Below are 15567 nucleotides of genomic sequence, written 5' to 3'. Positions count from 1 at the left end.
CTCTCTCACACACACTCTCTCTCTCTCACACACACACACACACACACACACTCTCACCAGGGTTTGGCTGCAGGTATTCTGTGGTTTTAGTCATGATGTCGAGCACTGCTCTGCTCGTAACGTCCACTTTCTGCACACAAACACACACAAGTTCATTAATTAAATTGTGTTTTAAGGTTTGGGTTGAGGGGTAGGTTTAGGGGTAGGGTTGGTGTAGGGCAATAGAATATACGGTCTGTACAGTAGAAAAACCATTACGCCTATGGGATGTCCCCACTTTTCACAAAAACAAACCTGTGTGTGTGTGTGTGTGTGAGAGTGTGTGTGAGTGAGTGAGTGAGTGAGTGAGTGAGCGAGCGAGCTAGCGAGTGAGTGTGTGAGTGAGTGTGTGTGTGTGCGATCATACCTTTTCCATTTCTTTGAAATCATCGTCCAGTTTGGTGCCTTCAGCTCCTCCGACCTTCTCACTGACTTTCTACAGGTCAGAAAACCCACAAATGAATACACACACAATCACAATCTCACTGTTGTGAATAAACTCCCCCAAAAAATGATGTTCTTCCTCAGTATTCTTGTCTTGTTTTCCAGTACAAACATCTACAAATTCTTAAATTAAGATGCATTTACTGGAGAGGCAAAATTATGTAAGATATTAACTCTTGTTTTCTGAACTTTTTTTAAAAGTTAATGATTAAAACAAGAAAAATATACCTATGAGGTCAGAAAAACAAACAGAATTTAAAGGAAAAACTTTTTTTTTTCTGATGCCTTAGACAGATATTTGTTCTTGCTTTAAACATAAAGTCACTTCATTTTGAATATCTTAAGTCATTTTGCTTATATGTGTGTGTGTGTGTGTGTGTGTAGTATATACAGTATATATATATAATAAGAATCTTCAGAAGACATTTATACAGCAAAGCAAGTCACACATACTGAGTAAGAGCAGAGTTTCTGCAGTGTGTGGGTCGTGCATTGGATGATTGTAAACTGCAGATGCTTCACTAGTAATTATGGGCTGTTTACTTGTTTTTCTCAAGAGAACCAAACATCTCCAGAAGAACAGCAGAGCGTGACCTCACAGCACAGAAGATAAATGTGATCAAACCTGCTCAAAGACACGAGTTATTCATAAACAGTATTGTGTAGGGCTTGCAGTCGCTCTGCGGACATTAATCATTCAGTGTGTGTGTATATGAAGTGGAGGAAGCTCTTGCTCTGAATATCATGTGAGGATTGTGAAAGTGATGCGCGAGAGCCAGTTTCCATAGCAACAGCGACCTGATGATACCATTAGACAGAAAATAGAGACGTATAACCCCCATCTGTCATCATCTGCGTTTATAACTCCACTTTTATTAATCCAGTCATATACAGGCAATTTACAGTAAAATGCTGAAAGTCACAGAATTAGGCAATTTTTGTATGAATAAATCAAAAGTAGGGCTGTACACTTAATCAAATGATAAAATGGACTTGAGTTTGTGATATTTTAAACACAAAAAGACTGCTATGAAATATGGATATGAATGAGCACAAAGTTGTATTAAATCATAAATCCAAAATAAATGAGTAAATAAACAGATTTCTGGAAAAAATATATATATTTCATAGTACCCTACTACTGTAAAAAAACAAAAAAAAACAAGTAAAACAATATTATATTTTAATTGATAGACATGCTTTTTGATTTAACGATTTAATTAAATCATTAAAATGTAATCTTTTTTTGTGAACCAAAAAAAAAAAAAAAAAAAAAAAAAAACGAATTTTATAGGGACCTAAAAATATTTTTGTTAAATTTTAAATGAACGGTTGATAAACTGTATAAGTTTTTTTAAATTACTCCAATTTTATTTAACCATATAAAACAAATTCCAGAAAAAAGAAAAAAAACCTTAAAGTCCAAATCCATAAAATTAAAACAAAAAATGCAATGGAATTTGGGGAAAAAAATAAAACAGATTTCATAAGGGCCTATAATATTTTACTAGTGTACAGTAGAATGTACTTCTCAAAGTATCATAAATTCAGAAAAAAAATTTTTTTACATTGAAATGTAAAATTTTTTATATTTCATAGATTCCTATTATTGTTAAAAAAGTAATACATTATTTTTAATACACTGTTTCATGATTTCAATTGATTAGACATACTTTTTGTTTTTGATTACTAAAACTTAATTTACCATTAAAACAGAATCCAGAAAAAAATAAAACAATGAATTTTTGGGGAAAAAATCAAACGTGAGATTGGACTTTTTGAGAAAGGTTTTCTCGAGTTCAGTTCTGAAGAAAACACACAGAAACGGCCTGCTGAGTGACATTTACACGTTTACACAGACTAACCTCGTCAGTCAATTAATTAACTCAGCAGTAAGCCAACACTGTTAGGAATTCTGAGGTTCTGTGGCTAAAAGCAAAGAGAGAAAAATCAAAAAGTGAAAAAACTGAAGTCTAAATGAATAAGTTGGAATTATTGAAAAGCTGAAATTAATAAAATATGCAGGGCCGGATTTAGTGAATTGGGGGCCCCAGGCAAAATATAGGAATGGGGCCCTATACATTTTCACACATTTTCCTAGATCAACCTTGACGTTCCTTTTTTGTTAAAGTGTCACACGTTTTAAACTCAACAAAATGGTAAAACACACGCGTATAGCACGATTTTCTGCTTCTATTTGGCGTAATATGGGACACACAGGCCTATGATAACTGAAACTTAAAAAAAAAAAAACAGAAATGTTGCCTTGGCAACTAACTGAAATAAAAAAAATAATGAATTCAGGTAACTAAAAATGAAATAAAATAAATGAAATTAAATAGAAATAAACATAACTTCACAATACTTCGACGTTTGGTTGTCTAATGCACTCACACTCCAAATGTTCTTATGTAGTGACATGTTATAAACATTTGTTTTTTAAATAAACATAACTGCTTCAAAAATAATGTTTTCAGTAAATGTGTGTGTGTTTTACGTTGTTGGACATCATTCAAAACATCTTCTTTTATGTTCCACAGAACAAAGTCAAACAGGTTTGAATGACATCAGGAGTGAATGATGATTTTTTGGGTGAAATTTCTTGATAGTCTTTAGTGTTTCTGCAGGAGTCTAATGTACACATGACTACACCTCTCTCTCTCTCTCTCTCTCTCTCTCTCTCTCTTTCTCTCTATCTCTCATGCACGGATCGTCAGATCAATCCATCAGTCATCAGTCTGACTGGTACAAACGGCCGTTATGTAATCAGACTGACACGAAACGAACACAGAGACACTCTATTAGTCCATCCAAACGTTCAGATGAAGCTCTGTGAGTGTGTGTGAGAGTGTGTGTGTGTGTGAGAGAGTGTGTGAGTGAGTGTGAGAGTGTGTGTGTGAGAGAGTGTGTGAGTGAGTGTGAGAGTGTGTGTGTGAGAGAGTGTGTGAGTGAGTGTGAGAGTGTGTGTGTGAGAGAGTGTGTGAGTGAGTGTGAGAGTGTGTGTGTGAGAGAGTGTGTGAGTGAGTGTGAGAGTGTGTGTGTGAGAGAGTGTGTGAGTGAGTGTGAGAGTGTGTGTGTGAGAGAGTGTGTGAGTGAGTGTGAGAGTGTGTGTGTGAGAGAGTGTGTGAGTGAGTGTGAGAGTGTGTGTGTGAGAGAGTGTGTGAGTGAGTGTGAGAGTGTGTGTGTGAGAGAGTGTGTGAGTGAGTGTGAGAGTGTGTGTGTGAGAGAGTGTGTGAGTGAGTGTGAGAGTGTGTGTGTGAGAGAGTGTGTGAGTGAGTGTGAGAGTGTGTGTGTGAGAGAGTGTGTGAGTGAGTGTGAGAGTGTGTGTGTGAGAGAGTGTGTGAGTGAGTGTGAGAGTGTGTGTGTGAGAGAGTGTGTGAGTGAGTGTGAGAGTGTGTGTGTGAGAGAGTGTGTGAGTGAGTGTGAGAGTGTGTGTGTGAGAGAGTGTGTGAGTGAGTGTGAGAGTGTGTGTGTGAGAGAGTGTGTGAGTGAGTGTGAGAGTGTGTGTGTGAGAGAGTGTGTGAGTGAGTGTGAGAGTGTGTGTGTGAGAGAGTGTGTGAGTGAGTGTGAGAGTGTGTGTGTGAGAGAGTGTGTGAGTGAGTGTGAGAGTGTGTGTGTGAGAGAGTGTGTGAGTGAGTGTGAGAGTGTGTGTGTGAGAGAGTGTGTGAGTGAGTGTGAGAGTGTGTGTGTGAGAGAGTGTGTGAGTGAGTGTGAGAGTGTGTGTGTGAGAGAGTGTGTGAGTGAGTGTGAGAGTGTGTGTGTGAGAGAGTGTGTGAGTGAGTGTGAGAGTGTGTGTGTGAGAGAGTGTGTGAGTGAGTGTGAGAGTGTGTGTGTGAGAGAGTGTGTGAGTGAGTGTGAGAGTGTGTGTGTGAGAGAGTGTGTGAGTGAGTGTGAGAGTGTGTGTGTGAGAGAGTGTGTGAGTGAGTGTGAGAGTGTGTGTGTGAGAGAGTGTGTGAGTGAGTGTGAGAGTGTGTGTGTGAGAGAGTGTGTGAGTGAGTGTGAGAGTGTGTGTGTGAGAGAGTGTGTGAGTGAGTGTGAGAGTGTGTGTGTGAGAGAGTGTGTGAGTGAGTGTGAGAGTGTGTGTGTGAGAGAGTGTGTGAGTGAGTGTGAGAGTGTGTGTGTGAGAGAGTGTGTGAGTGAGTGTGAGAGTGTGTGTGTGAGAGAGTGTGTGAGTGAGTGTGAGAGTGTGTGTGTGAGAGAGTGTGTGAGTGAGTGTGAGAGTGTGTGTGTGAGAGAGTGTGTGAGTGAGTGTGAGAGTGTGTGTGTGAGAGAGTGTGTGAGTGAGTGTGAGAGTGTGTGTGTGAGAGAGTGTGTGAGTGAGTGTGAGAGTGTGTGTGTGAGAGAGTGTGTGAGTGAGTGTGAGAGTGTGTGTGTGAGAGAGTGTGTGAGTGAGTGTGAGAGTGTGTGTGTGAGAGAGTGTGTGAGTGAGTGTGAGAGTGTGTGTGTGAGAGAGTGTGTGAGTGAGTGTGAGAGTGTGTGTGTGAGAGAGTGTGTGAGTGAGTGTGAGAGTGTGTGTGTGAGAGAGTGTGTGAGTGAGTGTGAGAGTGTGTGTGTGAGAGAGTGTGTGAGTGAGTGTGAGAGTGTGTGTGTGAGAGAGTGTGTGAGTGAGTGTGAGAGTGTGTGTGTGAGAGAGTGTGTGAGTGAGTGTGAGAGTGTGTGTGTGAGAGAGTGTGTGAGTGAGTGTGAGAGTGTGTGTGTGAGAGAGTGTGTGAGTGAGTGTGAGAGTGTGTGTGTGAGAGAGTGTGTGAGTGAGTGTGAGAGTGTGTGTGTGAGAGAGTGTGTGAGTGAGTGTGAGAGTGTGTGTGTGAGAGAGTGTGTGAGTGAGTGTGAGAGTGTGTGTGTGAGAGAGTGTGTGAGTGAGTGTGAGAGTGTGTGTGTGAGAGAGTGTGTGAGTGAGTGTGAGAGTGTGTGTGTGAGAGAGTGTGTGAGTGAGTGTGAGAGTGTGTGTGTGAGAGAGTGTGTGAGTGAGTGTGAGAGTGTGTGTGTGAGAGAGTGTGTGAGTGAGTGTGAGAGTGTGTGTGTGAGAGAGTGTGTGAGTGAGTGTGAGAGTGTGTGTGTGAGAGAGTGTGTGAGTGAGTGTGAGAGTGTGTGTGTGAGAGAGTGTGTGAGTGAGTGTGAGAGTGTGTGTGTGAGAGAGTGTGTGAGTGAGTGTGAGAGTGTGTGTGTGAGAGAGTGTGTGAGTGAGTGTGAGAGTGTGTGTGTGAGAGAGTGTGTGAGTGAGTGTGAGAGTGTGTGTGTGAGAGAGTGTGTGAGTGAGTGTGAGAGTGTGTGTGTGAGAGAGTGTGTGAGTGAGTGTGAGAGTGTGTGTGTGAGAGAGTGTGTGAGTGAGTGTGAGAGTGTGTGTGTGAGAGAGTGTGTGAGTGAGTGTGAGAGTGTGTGTGTGAGAGAGTGTGTGAGTGAGTGTGAGAGTGTGTGTGTGAGAGAGTGTGTGAGTGAGTGTGAGAGTGTGTGTGTGAGAGAGTGTGTGAGTGAGTGTGAGAGTGTGTGTGTGAGAGAGTGTGTGAGTGAGTGTGAGAGTGTGTGTGTGAGAGAGTGTGTGAGTGAGTGTGAGAGTGTGTGTGTGAGAGAGTGTGTGAGTGAGTGTGAGAGTGTGTGTGTGAGAGAGTGTGTGAGTGAGTGTGAGAGTGTGTGTGTGAGAGAGTGTGTGAGTGAGTGTGAGAGTGTGTGTGTGCGAGTGAGTGAGTGTGTGTGTGTGAGAGTGAGTGTGAGTGTGTGTGTGTGTCCAGTATAAATTAAAGATGTGTGGTGCTGCAGGTTTAGTCTGAGCATGAATTATTTATCTCTCTACTCTCCACTCAGATGCTGCTTTCAACTTCTGAGATGTTTATGAAGCATGTTTATGAATCTGTTCATAATCACAACTTCAGCATATTGTGTATTATTGTATTCTGGACAGTTTAATTATGTAATAATAATTATTAATTATGTAATTATATGTTCCAAAACTACATATATGTATATATATAGTTTTGGAATTTTAGTTTATAAGAATTCACAAAAATTGTCAATTTTAAAGACAGTTTTAAGACAGATTTTTTTTTTTACAAATTGTACAAAAGTCTATTTTACAATTAAAGAAATGGCAAATAACACATTCACACTATTTTAAAATTCACTAACTAAATATTGATATCTCAATGCTTCATAAAATAAAATAATATCATATAATAGTATAGTATCATCATCAATAAACTTAATAATAAGAATAATAAATATTAATCATATACTTATATTTGTATAAATATTGGTCCTCCTAAACTTGAATTCTGTTTTAGTTGTCCTATTAGTATTTCTACAAATTAAATAACAAATTAATATTAATAATGAAATAATTAATCACGATTTAATATAACGTTCCTATAATGTTCATCAACACATTTTCTGTGACATCATTTCGTTTTGTAAACACAATGTACAGAAAAGACAACAATTTTAAACACATTACTTAAATACCTCAGTTCTTTCACTTGCCCTAATAGTATTAATGTATTTATATAAATTAAATTAAATTAAAGGGGTCATATGATGTTGCTAAAACAAGAGCTTGTAACACTCCAAAGAGAAAGGAAAAATTGAAATCGCATCATATGACCCCTTTAATAATAAATTCAATCATTTCAGTATTGTAAAATATTAAAGTAGTATAAATATTACTATAAACGTAATCAATATTGAAATGTAATTTAATATAATCTTCCTATAATGTTGATTAAATGTTCATTAACAAACAACGTCATCTTGTCTTGATCGATCAAACATGAAATCACACACACACACACACTCTCACACACACACTCTCACACACTCACACACACAGTGTGATGTGTGTACGTGTGTGTGTGTGTGTGAGAGTGTGTGTGTGTGTGAGTGAGTGTGTGTGCGTGTGTGTGTGTGTGAGAGTGTGAGTGAGTGAGTGTGTGAGGCTCCAGACACACGTGATGTGTGCAAGCATCCAGTTTCACACACTAATCTGTCCAGATCTCACAGCATCACGAGTGATTCTAGACTCTTGTCAGTCGTAGAGATCCCTCAGTTCTCTCTGCTGCTGATTCCTCTATTGTTTGTCTGTTGAAATCAACATTTAAAATTCATTATCACTGCAACTTTAATTACCAGTGAAGACTGAACTAACCAGCAGAGCACAAACACACGCATCAGTGGATGACATTGTTGCTGTTCCCTGAGTATTGATTCCTGTCGATGTGTGTGTGAGAGTGTGTGTGTGAGAGAGTGTGTGTGTGAGAGAGTGTGTGTGTGAGAGAGTGTGTGTGTGAGAGAGTGTGTGTGTGAGAGAGTGTGTGTGTGAGAGAGTGTGTGTGTGAGAGAGTGTGTGTGTGAGAGAGTGTGTGTGTGAGAGAGTGTGTGTGTGAGAGAGTGTGTGTGTGAGAGAGTGTGTGTGTGAGAGAGTGTGTGTGTGAGAGAGTGTGTGTGTGAGAGAGTGTGTGTGTGAGAGAGTGTGTGTGTGAGAGAGTGTGTGTGTGAGAGAGTGTGTGTGTGAGAGAGTGTGTGTGTGAGAGAGTGAGTGAGTGAGTGTGTGAGTGAGTGTGCAGTAAGGACAGAGAATTGATTCACATTTCTATTTCCGGTTGGCGGGAGGCGTTTATGTCAGGCGAGCCGAGCTATTTTAGACACATGCACAAACACACACAGATAAATACACTCACAACTGAATGTATGCATTATCAATAATGTATTATTACAACACGCCTCATATAATGCTGGAAAATTTATCAGACTCGTAACCCAAAGGTTGCAGGTTCGAGTCTCGTACCAGCGTGTGTGTGATAGGCAACTGATAGGCAATACAAAAAAAGGGATAAATTCTTGTTTTCACTACACTGTAAAAGTATTGTAGATTATTGGAGTAAGTTTTGCTGGGAAAAATCTATTTCAGTCTTTCTACTTCAAAATTTCATGTTTAGTTCAATGTGTTACTTGCCATTTCTTTATAATTAACTGTAAAATGTACTAGCGATTTCTGAAAAACAAGTTTATAAAGCTTTTTTTTTTGCAATATTACAGCATTTATTTTTTTTTACAGATTTAAAAAAAAATAAAAATAAAAAATGTAAAAATAATACAAAAATATTGTATGTTCATTCCAAGCTCAAAATTCTCTTTAAAAAAGGTTATTTTTAAAATTAATTTTAAGAAATGTAAAATTTATCAATTTAATAATTTTTCCTAAATTACAAAACCATGTTAAATATATGTGACCCTGGAGCACAAAACCAGTCATAATTGTCCATTTTTCGAAATTGAGATTTATACATCAGCTGAAAGCTGAATAAATAATCTTTCCATTGATGTATGGTTTGTTAGGATCGGACAATATTTGGCTGAGATACAACTATTTGAAAATCTGGAATCTGAGGGTGCAAAAAAATCTAAATATTGAGAAAATCATCTTTAAAGTTGTTCAAATGAAGTTCTTAGCAATGCATACTACTAATCAAACATTAAGTTTTGATATATTTACGGTAGGAAACTTACAAAATATCTTCATGGAACATGATCTTTACTTAATATCCTAATGATTTTTGGCGTAAAAAAAAATGTATAATTTTGACCCATACACTGTATTGTTGGTTATTGCTACAAATATACCCCAGCGACTTAACACTGCTTTTGTGCTGCAGGGTCACTTATATGTACACACACACACACATAGAGTTTTCTTCATATCATAAATTCTCGACTCAGGCTACCATTGTGACAACATGCCCCGCTACGGGGGTCACTGTTCTTCCCTGTACAATAATCATGTGAATATTCAATAAGGGAAACTACAACGTTTTATATTCAAGAAGACAGTACGGTTTTCGTCTATACAGAAGCTGAATTAAACCAAAAAACCTGTTAAATCTGTCCCTAGCTTTCTCCTCAGGTGAGCATCGCTCCGTATCTGGGGTCACGTGACGGCGTCCGGTCCCCCGCAGGTCTCGCGCTGTTTTCATACATTCATAAACAAGCCCGTTCACCGTCTGTCCGCAGACGTTAAGCGTCGGTTTCTGGACCGAACTCGTTGTGTGAACCGGGTCTCAAACGGACTGACGCTTTCGCATCGCGTCACCAGCACCGCGAAAAAACGGACGGATTCCGCTCTTACCTGCGTCGCTTTGTGAAACTGCTTCTTCAGCCCCGCCACAGACATCTCCGCGCTTTATCCGTTCGGCGTCAAGTGACGGTTTTATCGGTGTTTTGAGGCGCAAATATCCGTTACTGTCGCGCGGACTCGCCGAGTGTCTGGTCCGAGGATGTCGTCACGCGTGACGTCACACGACCCGCCCTCAGCGCGCGCGGAGGACGAGAATCACAATCAGATGTGAACCAATGAATCATCGCTAGTCGGTATTTTTCGCTTCGGAAAGACGCGAGAGGCGGTTTCTGAGCGGATCCGGAGGATTTCAGCACCGCGGACAGCAGCGGCGTCACGTGATCTCTCAACGGGGCTAGTTGTCACAAGCATAGACATATTAATCGATCATTGAAAGGAAATTTAATTAACAAATTACATCCAGCATACCGCGAATAACTCCTAAAGATCCTCCTTCAATCTGCAGCCAAATTACGGACGTGTTAAATATCATTATAGCAGCTATTACATGTCTGCATTTCGTAACAATAGCATTTTACAACATCCGTGTGAAAAAAACAAACCTGGAAAGAGAGAAATTATTCATGGTTTATATCATAAACTAAACCGGGAGAGCAGAATACAAATGCACATATGTTGTCTTTTTTAATTTACTTACATTGGAATACAAAGGAAACATGGAAATAATCAGTGAGCTGAGCGGTATAGGTACTGTTGTTATATCACATTAATACACCAAACGTAACATGACGGATAAGCATTGTTTGTAGCGCAATCTTTTGATTTGAAATGATTTGTTCCAGTCTTTTTGAGTGGAACTTCCTCAAACCGGAAGTGCCTCCCATAATTTAAAACGCAGTAGGCGCCTTAGAAAGAACAAAAGTGGATACAGAGTGCATAAGGTTGCATACTCCTTTTGGGTCTCTTATTTATATTTATATAAATATAAAACGAGATGTTTTATTTGGTACCGCTTTTCTGAAACCACATATTTGTCACAAGACAAAATAACAATTTGCACTTATCCTCGTGCACAAAAGTCGTCTTGAGCGTCAGTAAATGTTTGCAGCTTTTAGTTGTGTTTGAGTCTTTCAATGGTCCTCGGTGTGAAAACATGATCTCAAAGTCACACAGTCACTTCTGGAAAGGATTCAAATATGCAGAATAAGCTGGAAAACCAAAGAATGTGCAGGAACTCATGAACGACTATCACAAAATAATAACAATAATAACCACTATAATACAAGATACACACACACTATCAGAAGAACCAAAAGGATTTCAGAATGTGTGTCAGTTGGAATGCACAGCACTAAACAACGACAATAAAATGCAATTTTTATGATCCCTCTAAAAAACAAAATCATAAACACCTTGCAGATGCTGAGGGGGGTGCAAACTTATGCACTGTATTCTGTATTACAGTGGGGTTTGACGTTTTATGTCAATAATCTAGGATTCATCTAAAAAAAATTTTAAAAATAAGGTAAATAATCAGTTTATATAAATACTGAACAACATTTTTAATCAAAGTTTCTAATAGTGTGAAGGGGGAGGGGGGGTTAAGAAAATCAGTTAACAGAGGGAAATATCACCTAATAACCAAATGACCTACCCATATAATTCACCATAGTGTGCACACGTAAGCACACACGAAAAACATTCCAGAAGATCATGTTCAGTAGGCCTATGGTTACTGTGCAAAAGCAAAGAAAAAGAAAGAATGTTACATTTTTTTTCAGAATCATTCTACATAAAGTCCTGCAATCAAATGATTCAAATTAACACACGTTTAAAGTGAGATTAAAGATAAACAAATAGAACAAATAATTAGATTAAAAAATAAATATCTTTCAAAAGATTATTCAGAAAATATCCTATTTTCATGACAAGAACAGGGCAAAATCAACACAAAAATAGATGTATAAACAAATTAATAAACATTTGAAGGGAGATTAAGAACAGACACGCCAGATATCAGAAATCAGATTAATTTACATATCGGAAAATAAAATAATAAGATGACAAATGAAATAAAAGCTGGAAAAGATAAAGAAAGGTCTATTTTCATTATCTATCTATCTATCTATCTATCTGTCTATTTATCTATCTATCTATCTATCTATCATCTATCATCTATCTGTCTATCTATCTATCTATCCGTCTATCTGTCTGTCTATCTGTCTGTCTATCTATCTATCTATCTATCTATCTATCTATCTGTCTATCTATCTATCCGTCTGTATCTATCTATCTATCTATCTATCTATCTATCTATCCGTCTGTCTGTCTATCTATCTGTCTATCTATCTATACCATGTTAATTTAATTAAATAGTTATGGAAACAATAATGTGTACACGCATGTAAACAAATAAAAATAAAACAAAACAGTATGATCCAAATAGGATGTTGATTATGATCCAAATAGAATCTTTCATTTACGTAGCGAAAAATAAAATAATTAGGCTAGATAAAAATTTTAAAAAAGATTTAAAAGATTCGATCATAATGCACAATGTTTCCATGAGTTGCAGCTCGTCATATTAATGGAGTGTTTCACTAGTTAGCAGTAAACCACCTCACCTGAATATGTTCCTAGATTTGTGTTTGGATGTTATCTTTAAAATGGAAATATGGATATTTTATTTGTAAATATCGTACCTTTTTGCTTATTTCAGTTAATCTGATAAAACTAGCGAGCTAGCAGTACTGACAGTGTCATATAAACATGGATGAAAGCATGAAAAGCAGAGGAACCGACAAACCGATTCATTTGAGTGAGTCATTTATGCTGGAACTGCTCCGAGATTCAAACTCAAACTCCTGACTTAGATCATTCTGTTCAAGTTATTCACTAGCAAAAACCAGTTCAAAAGAGCCATGCAGTTTCGAATCTCGACATCGCTTGTAATGATTTTAAAAAGCACGTAATGATGGGTGAAAAGGGGCATTTCGAAACTCCGAATCAATTAAACCATTGCATCACAAAATGATTCACTATTTCAAAGTGTTCCAATCGGATCGTGTATCGTGAATCTTTTGATTCAGATCGGAACTTCGGAGTGAGTTCGCAAATCATTTGATTCAGATCGGAACTTCGGAGCGGGTCGCGAATCATTTGATTCAGATCGGAACTTCGGAGCGGGTCGCAAATCATTTGATTCAGATCAGAACTTTGGAGTGGGTCGCGAATAATTTGATTTAGATCGGAACTTCGGAGCAAGTCGCGAATCATTTGATTCAGATCGGAACTTCGGAGCAGGTTCGCGAATCATTTGATTCAGATAGGAACTTCTGAGCAGGTTCGCGAATCATTTGATTTAGATCGGAACTTCGGAACGGGTCGCAAATCATTTGATTCAGATCAGAACTTCGGAGTGGGTCGCGAATAATTTGATTCAGATCGGAACTTCGGAGCAGGTTCGCGAATCATTTGATTCAGATCGGAACTTCGGAGTGGGTCGCGAATAATTTGATTCAGATCGGAACTTCGGAGCAGGTTCGCGAATCATTTGATTCAGATCGGAACTTCGGTTTTCGCTGCTTTAAGATTAAAGGGGTCATATGATGTTGCTAAAAATAACATTATTTTGTGTATTTGGTGTAATGAAATGTGTTTATGCGGTTTAAAGTTAAAAAAACATTTTCCACATACTGTACATTATTGTTTCTCCTCTATGCCCCGCCTAAAAAATTTACTTACAGTCTGTGAGTCAGAACAGCCGACATTGTAGTCTACTCTCCCAGGAAACAGTCCTCCATAAAATCTGCTGCACACATCTGAATATTTGGGTTGAACTGTTCTGGAACAGTGTTGTATTAACTTAACCACTGATTTCTAGTCGTGTCCGTTTTTGGAAGGCCAAACAAAGTAGTTTTGCTTTCACAACGAAACACAGCGTCACACACGACGGCCTACAGTGAGCAGAGGCCGGGGGGCTTGAGAACGGCGCGGCCGGCGGATTCGACGAAGGAGCGTCCGGCGGGCTTGCGGCAACCACATGTGACGACCCCGGGCTGGACTCCGCTTCGTCCACGGTGAAAGCCAATCCGGTTAAGAAAATCAGTTAACAGAGGGAAATATCTTAAAACAATAAAATAATAAACAATCTTGAAAATGTCAACTTCCAAAAACAAACAAAAACAAAACAAACAAACAAAAAACTCCAAAATGAAAGCTGATAAACAAATGATAAACCCAAATAATTCACAACTACTGTGCACACGTAAGCACACATGAAAAACATTCCAGTTTACGCTTGTATAAAAATAACATTTACAAAATGAGCTTTTTTTAGATCCCTAATTAATGAAATTGTTAATGAGAAATCATTTTATTGATGTTCAATTTATTTTTATTAGTTTCATACATATTTACATATAGGCTACAGTATTTTGTAATATAATCTCAAAATAATCTCAGACATTTTCAAATAAAAACAGACATTTTCACATATGTCCTCCAATTGAACCCACAACCCAATAAGTTCATGCATAAAGAAAGTAGTGCTGTCAAACGATTAATCACGATTAATTGCATCCAAAATAAGTTTTTGTTTACATGATATATGTGTACTGTTTATTTATTATGTATATATAAATACACACACATGCATGTATATATGTATATACATTTATATATTTATATTTTTTATTATATGTAAATATACTTAACATATTTTTCTTAAATATATACATGCATGTGTGTGTATTTATATATACATAATAAATATACACAGTACACACTCATATATTATGTAAACAAAAACTTTTATTTTTATTTTCAGAATTATTGGCACCCTTGGTAAAAATGAACAGAGTTTTCAGTTTGATAACAGCTCTCCAATAACGCCTGATGAGTTTGGAGATCACCTGACTGACAAAGAGATCAGACTATTTTTCTGTACAGAATCTAGATCAGAAGTAAATGTGCAATATCAACAGGAGGACCACTAAACATTGAAATCTGCTTGTTCAAAAAAGTGTTAGCTATCAATGCGCTAATAAAATAATCGCTCTTTTCGGATTAAATGTGAGGACGCTGATTGGCTAAATTCAAATAGCGTAAGTTTTTTTTACGCGCGCTTTTTCAAAGACGTGCTGGCGGGAATTTACCTCAGTGGGGGCGCATGCATGGTAAGTTGTTAATTTTTAAAATTTGAAAATATATTGACGTTTCGATTTGATTTAGCCCCCTCAGTTGAAACTGTAATAATAGGACATTGGTGAAACAGACTTTGGTAACCTCTCCAGTGCATTTGCAGGTTAGACTATCATTCTCGGAAATAACGGCATTAAAAAAATAAAAAAGGCATTATGCTTCAGATACATGACGCTGACTAAAGTTACTAAATATGACAAAATATTTAAGTGGAACCCTGAAATAGCCGAATAAGCAGAGAAACAGTGCTAATTTGCCAAAAAATGATGTAAATATTTTTTCAGTAGACAGTCCAGCAGATCTTGACACGCCTAGGTAAATGTTATTGTTAGCAGAAGTGTGCCTTTGCAAGTCCTTCCGCAGTCTTTCTTATGCTTTAAGATCTCATGTTCTCACATTCAGTCACATGCAGTCAACTGATAACAGAATAAATGTTAATCATTTAAATTAAGCATTTTAAGATAGGATATAGAAATGTTTGCTGGGGCTAGTTGCATAAAAGGCCTCTATGTTAAAGGGATAGTTCACCCAAAACTGAAAACTCTGTCATCATCATTTAGGCCTACTACATTTACAAAAGAAGATATTTTAAAGGGGTCATAGGATGCCCATTTTCCACAAGTTGATATGATTCTTTAGGGTCTTAATGAAAAGTCTGTAACATAGTTTGGTTACAATTTCTCAATGGTAGTGTAAAAAACACCTTTTTTACCCGGTCAAAAACAGCTGTTTTCAGAGCATGCAGTTTTTGTAGCATTTTACTTTAAATGTTAATGAGCTCTGCTGACCTCGCCCCTCTCTTTCGAGCTGCCTAGTCATCGTGA

At 37.8% G+C, this 15567-nt stretch overlaps 1 protein-coding gene across 1 annotated transcript in view; it reads right to left on the bottom strand.

Moving 5' to 3' along the window:
- Positions 1 to 9718, bottom strand: part of LOC107730358 (endophilin-A1-like) — a 14501-nt gene extending 4783 nt beyond the window's left edge. Inside the window, exons 1-3 of the mRNA XM_016541180.1 lie at positions 9593 to 9718; positions 407 to 475; positions 58 to 130 (exon numbers count right to left, since the gene is read on the bottom strand). Of these exons, the coding sequence (XP_016396666.1) occupies positions 58 to 130; positions 407 to 475; positions 9593 to 9637 (187 nt within the window). The 5' untranslated portion in view covers positions 9638 to 9718. The remainder of the gene's footprint in view (positions 1 to 57; positions 131 to 406; positions 476 to 9592) is intronic.
- Positions 9719 to 15567: the final 5849 nt, after the last annotated feature.

Source organism: Sinocyclocheilus rhinocerous, unplaced genomic scaffold (genome assembly GCF_001515625.1).
Source record: "Sinocyclocheilus rhinocerous isolate Xijiao unplaced genomic scaffold, SAMN03320098_v1.1 scaffold3991, whole genome shotgun sequence".
NCBI lineage: Eukaryota > Metazoa > Chordata > Actinopteri > Cypriniformes > Cyprinidae > Sinocyclocheilus > Sinocyclocheilus rhinocerous.
The sequence above is the reverse complement of the archived record's forward strand: the minus strand, read 5'-3'. Positions and strand labels throughout refer to the sequence as shown.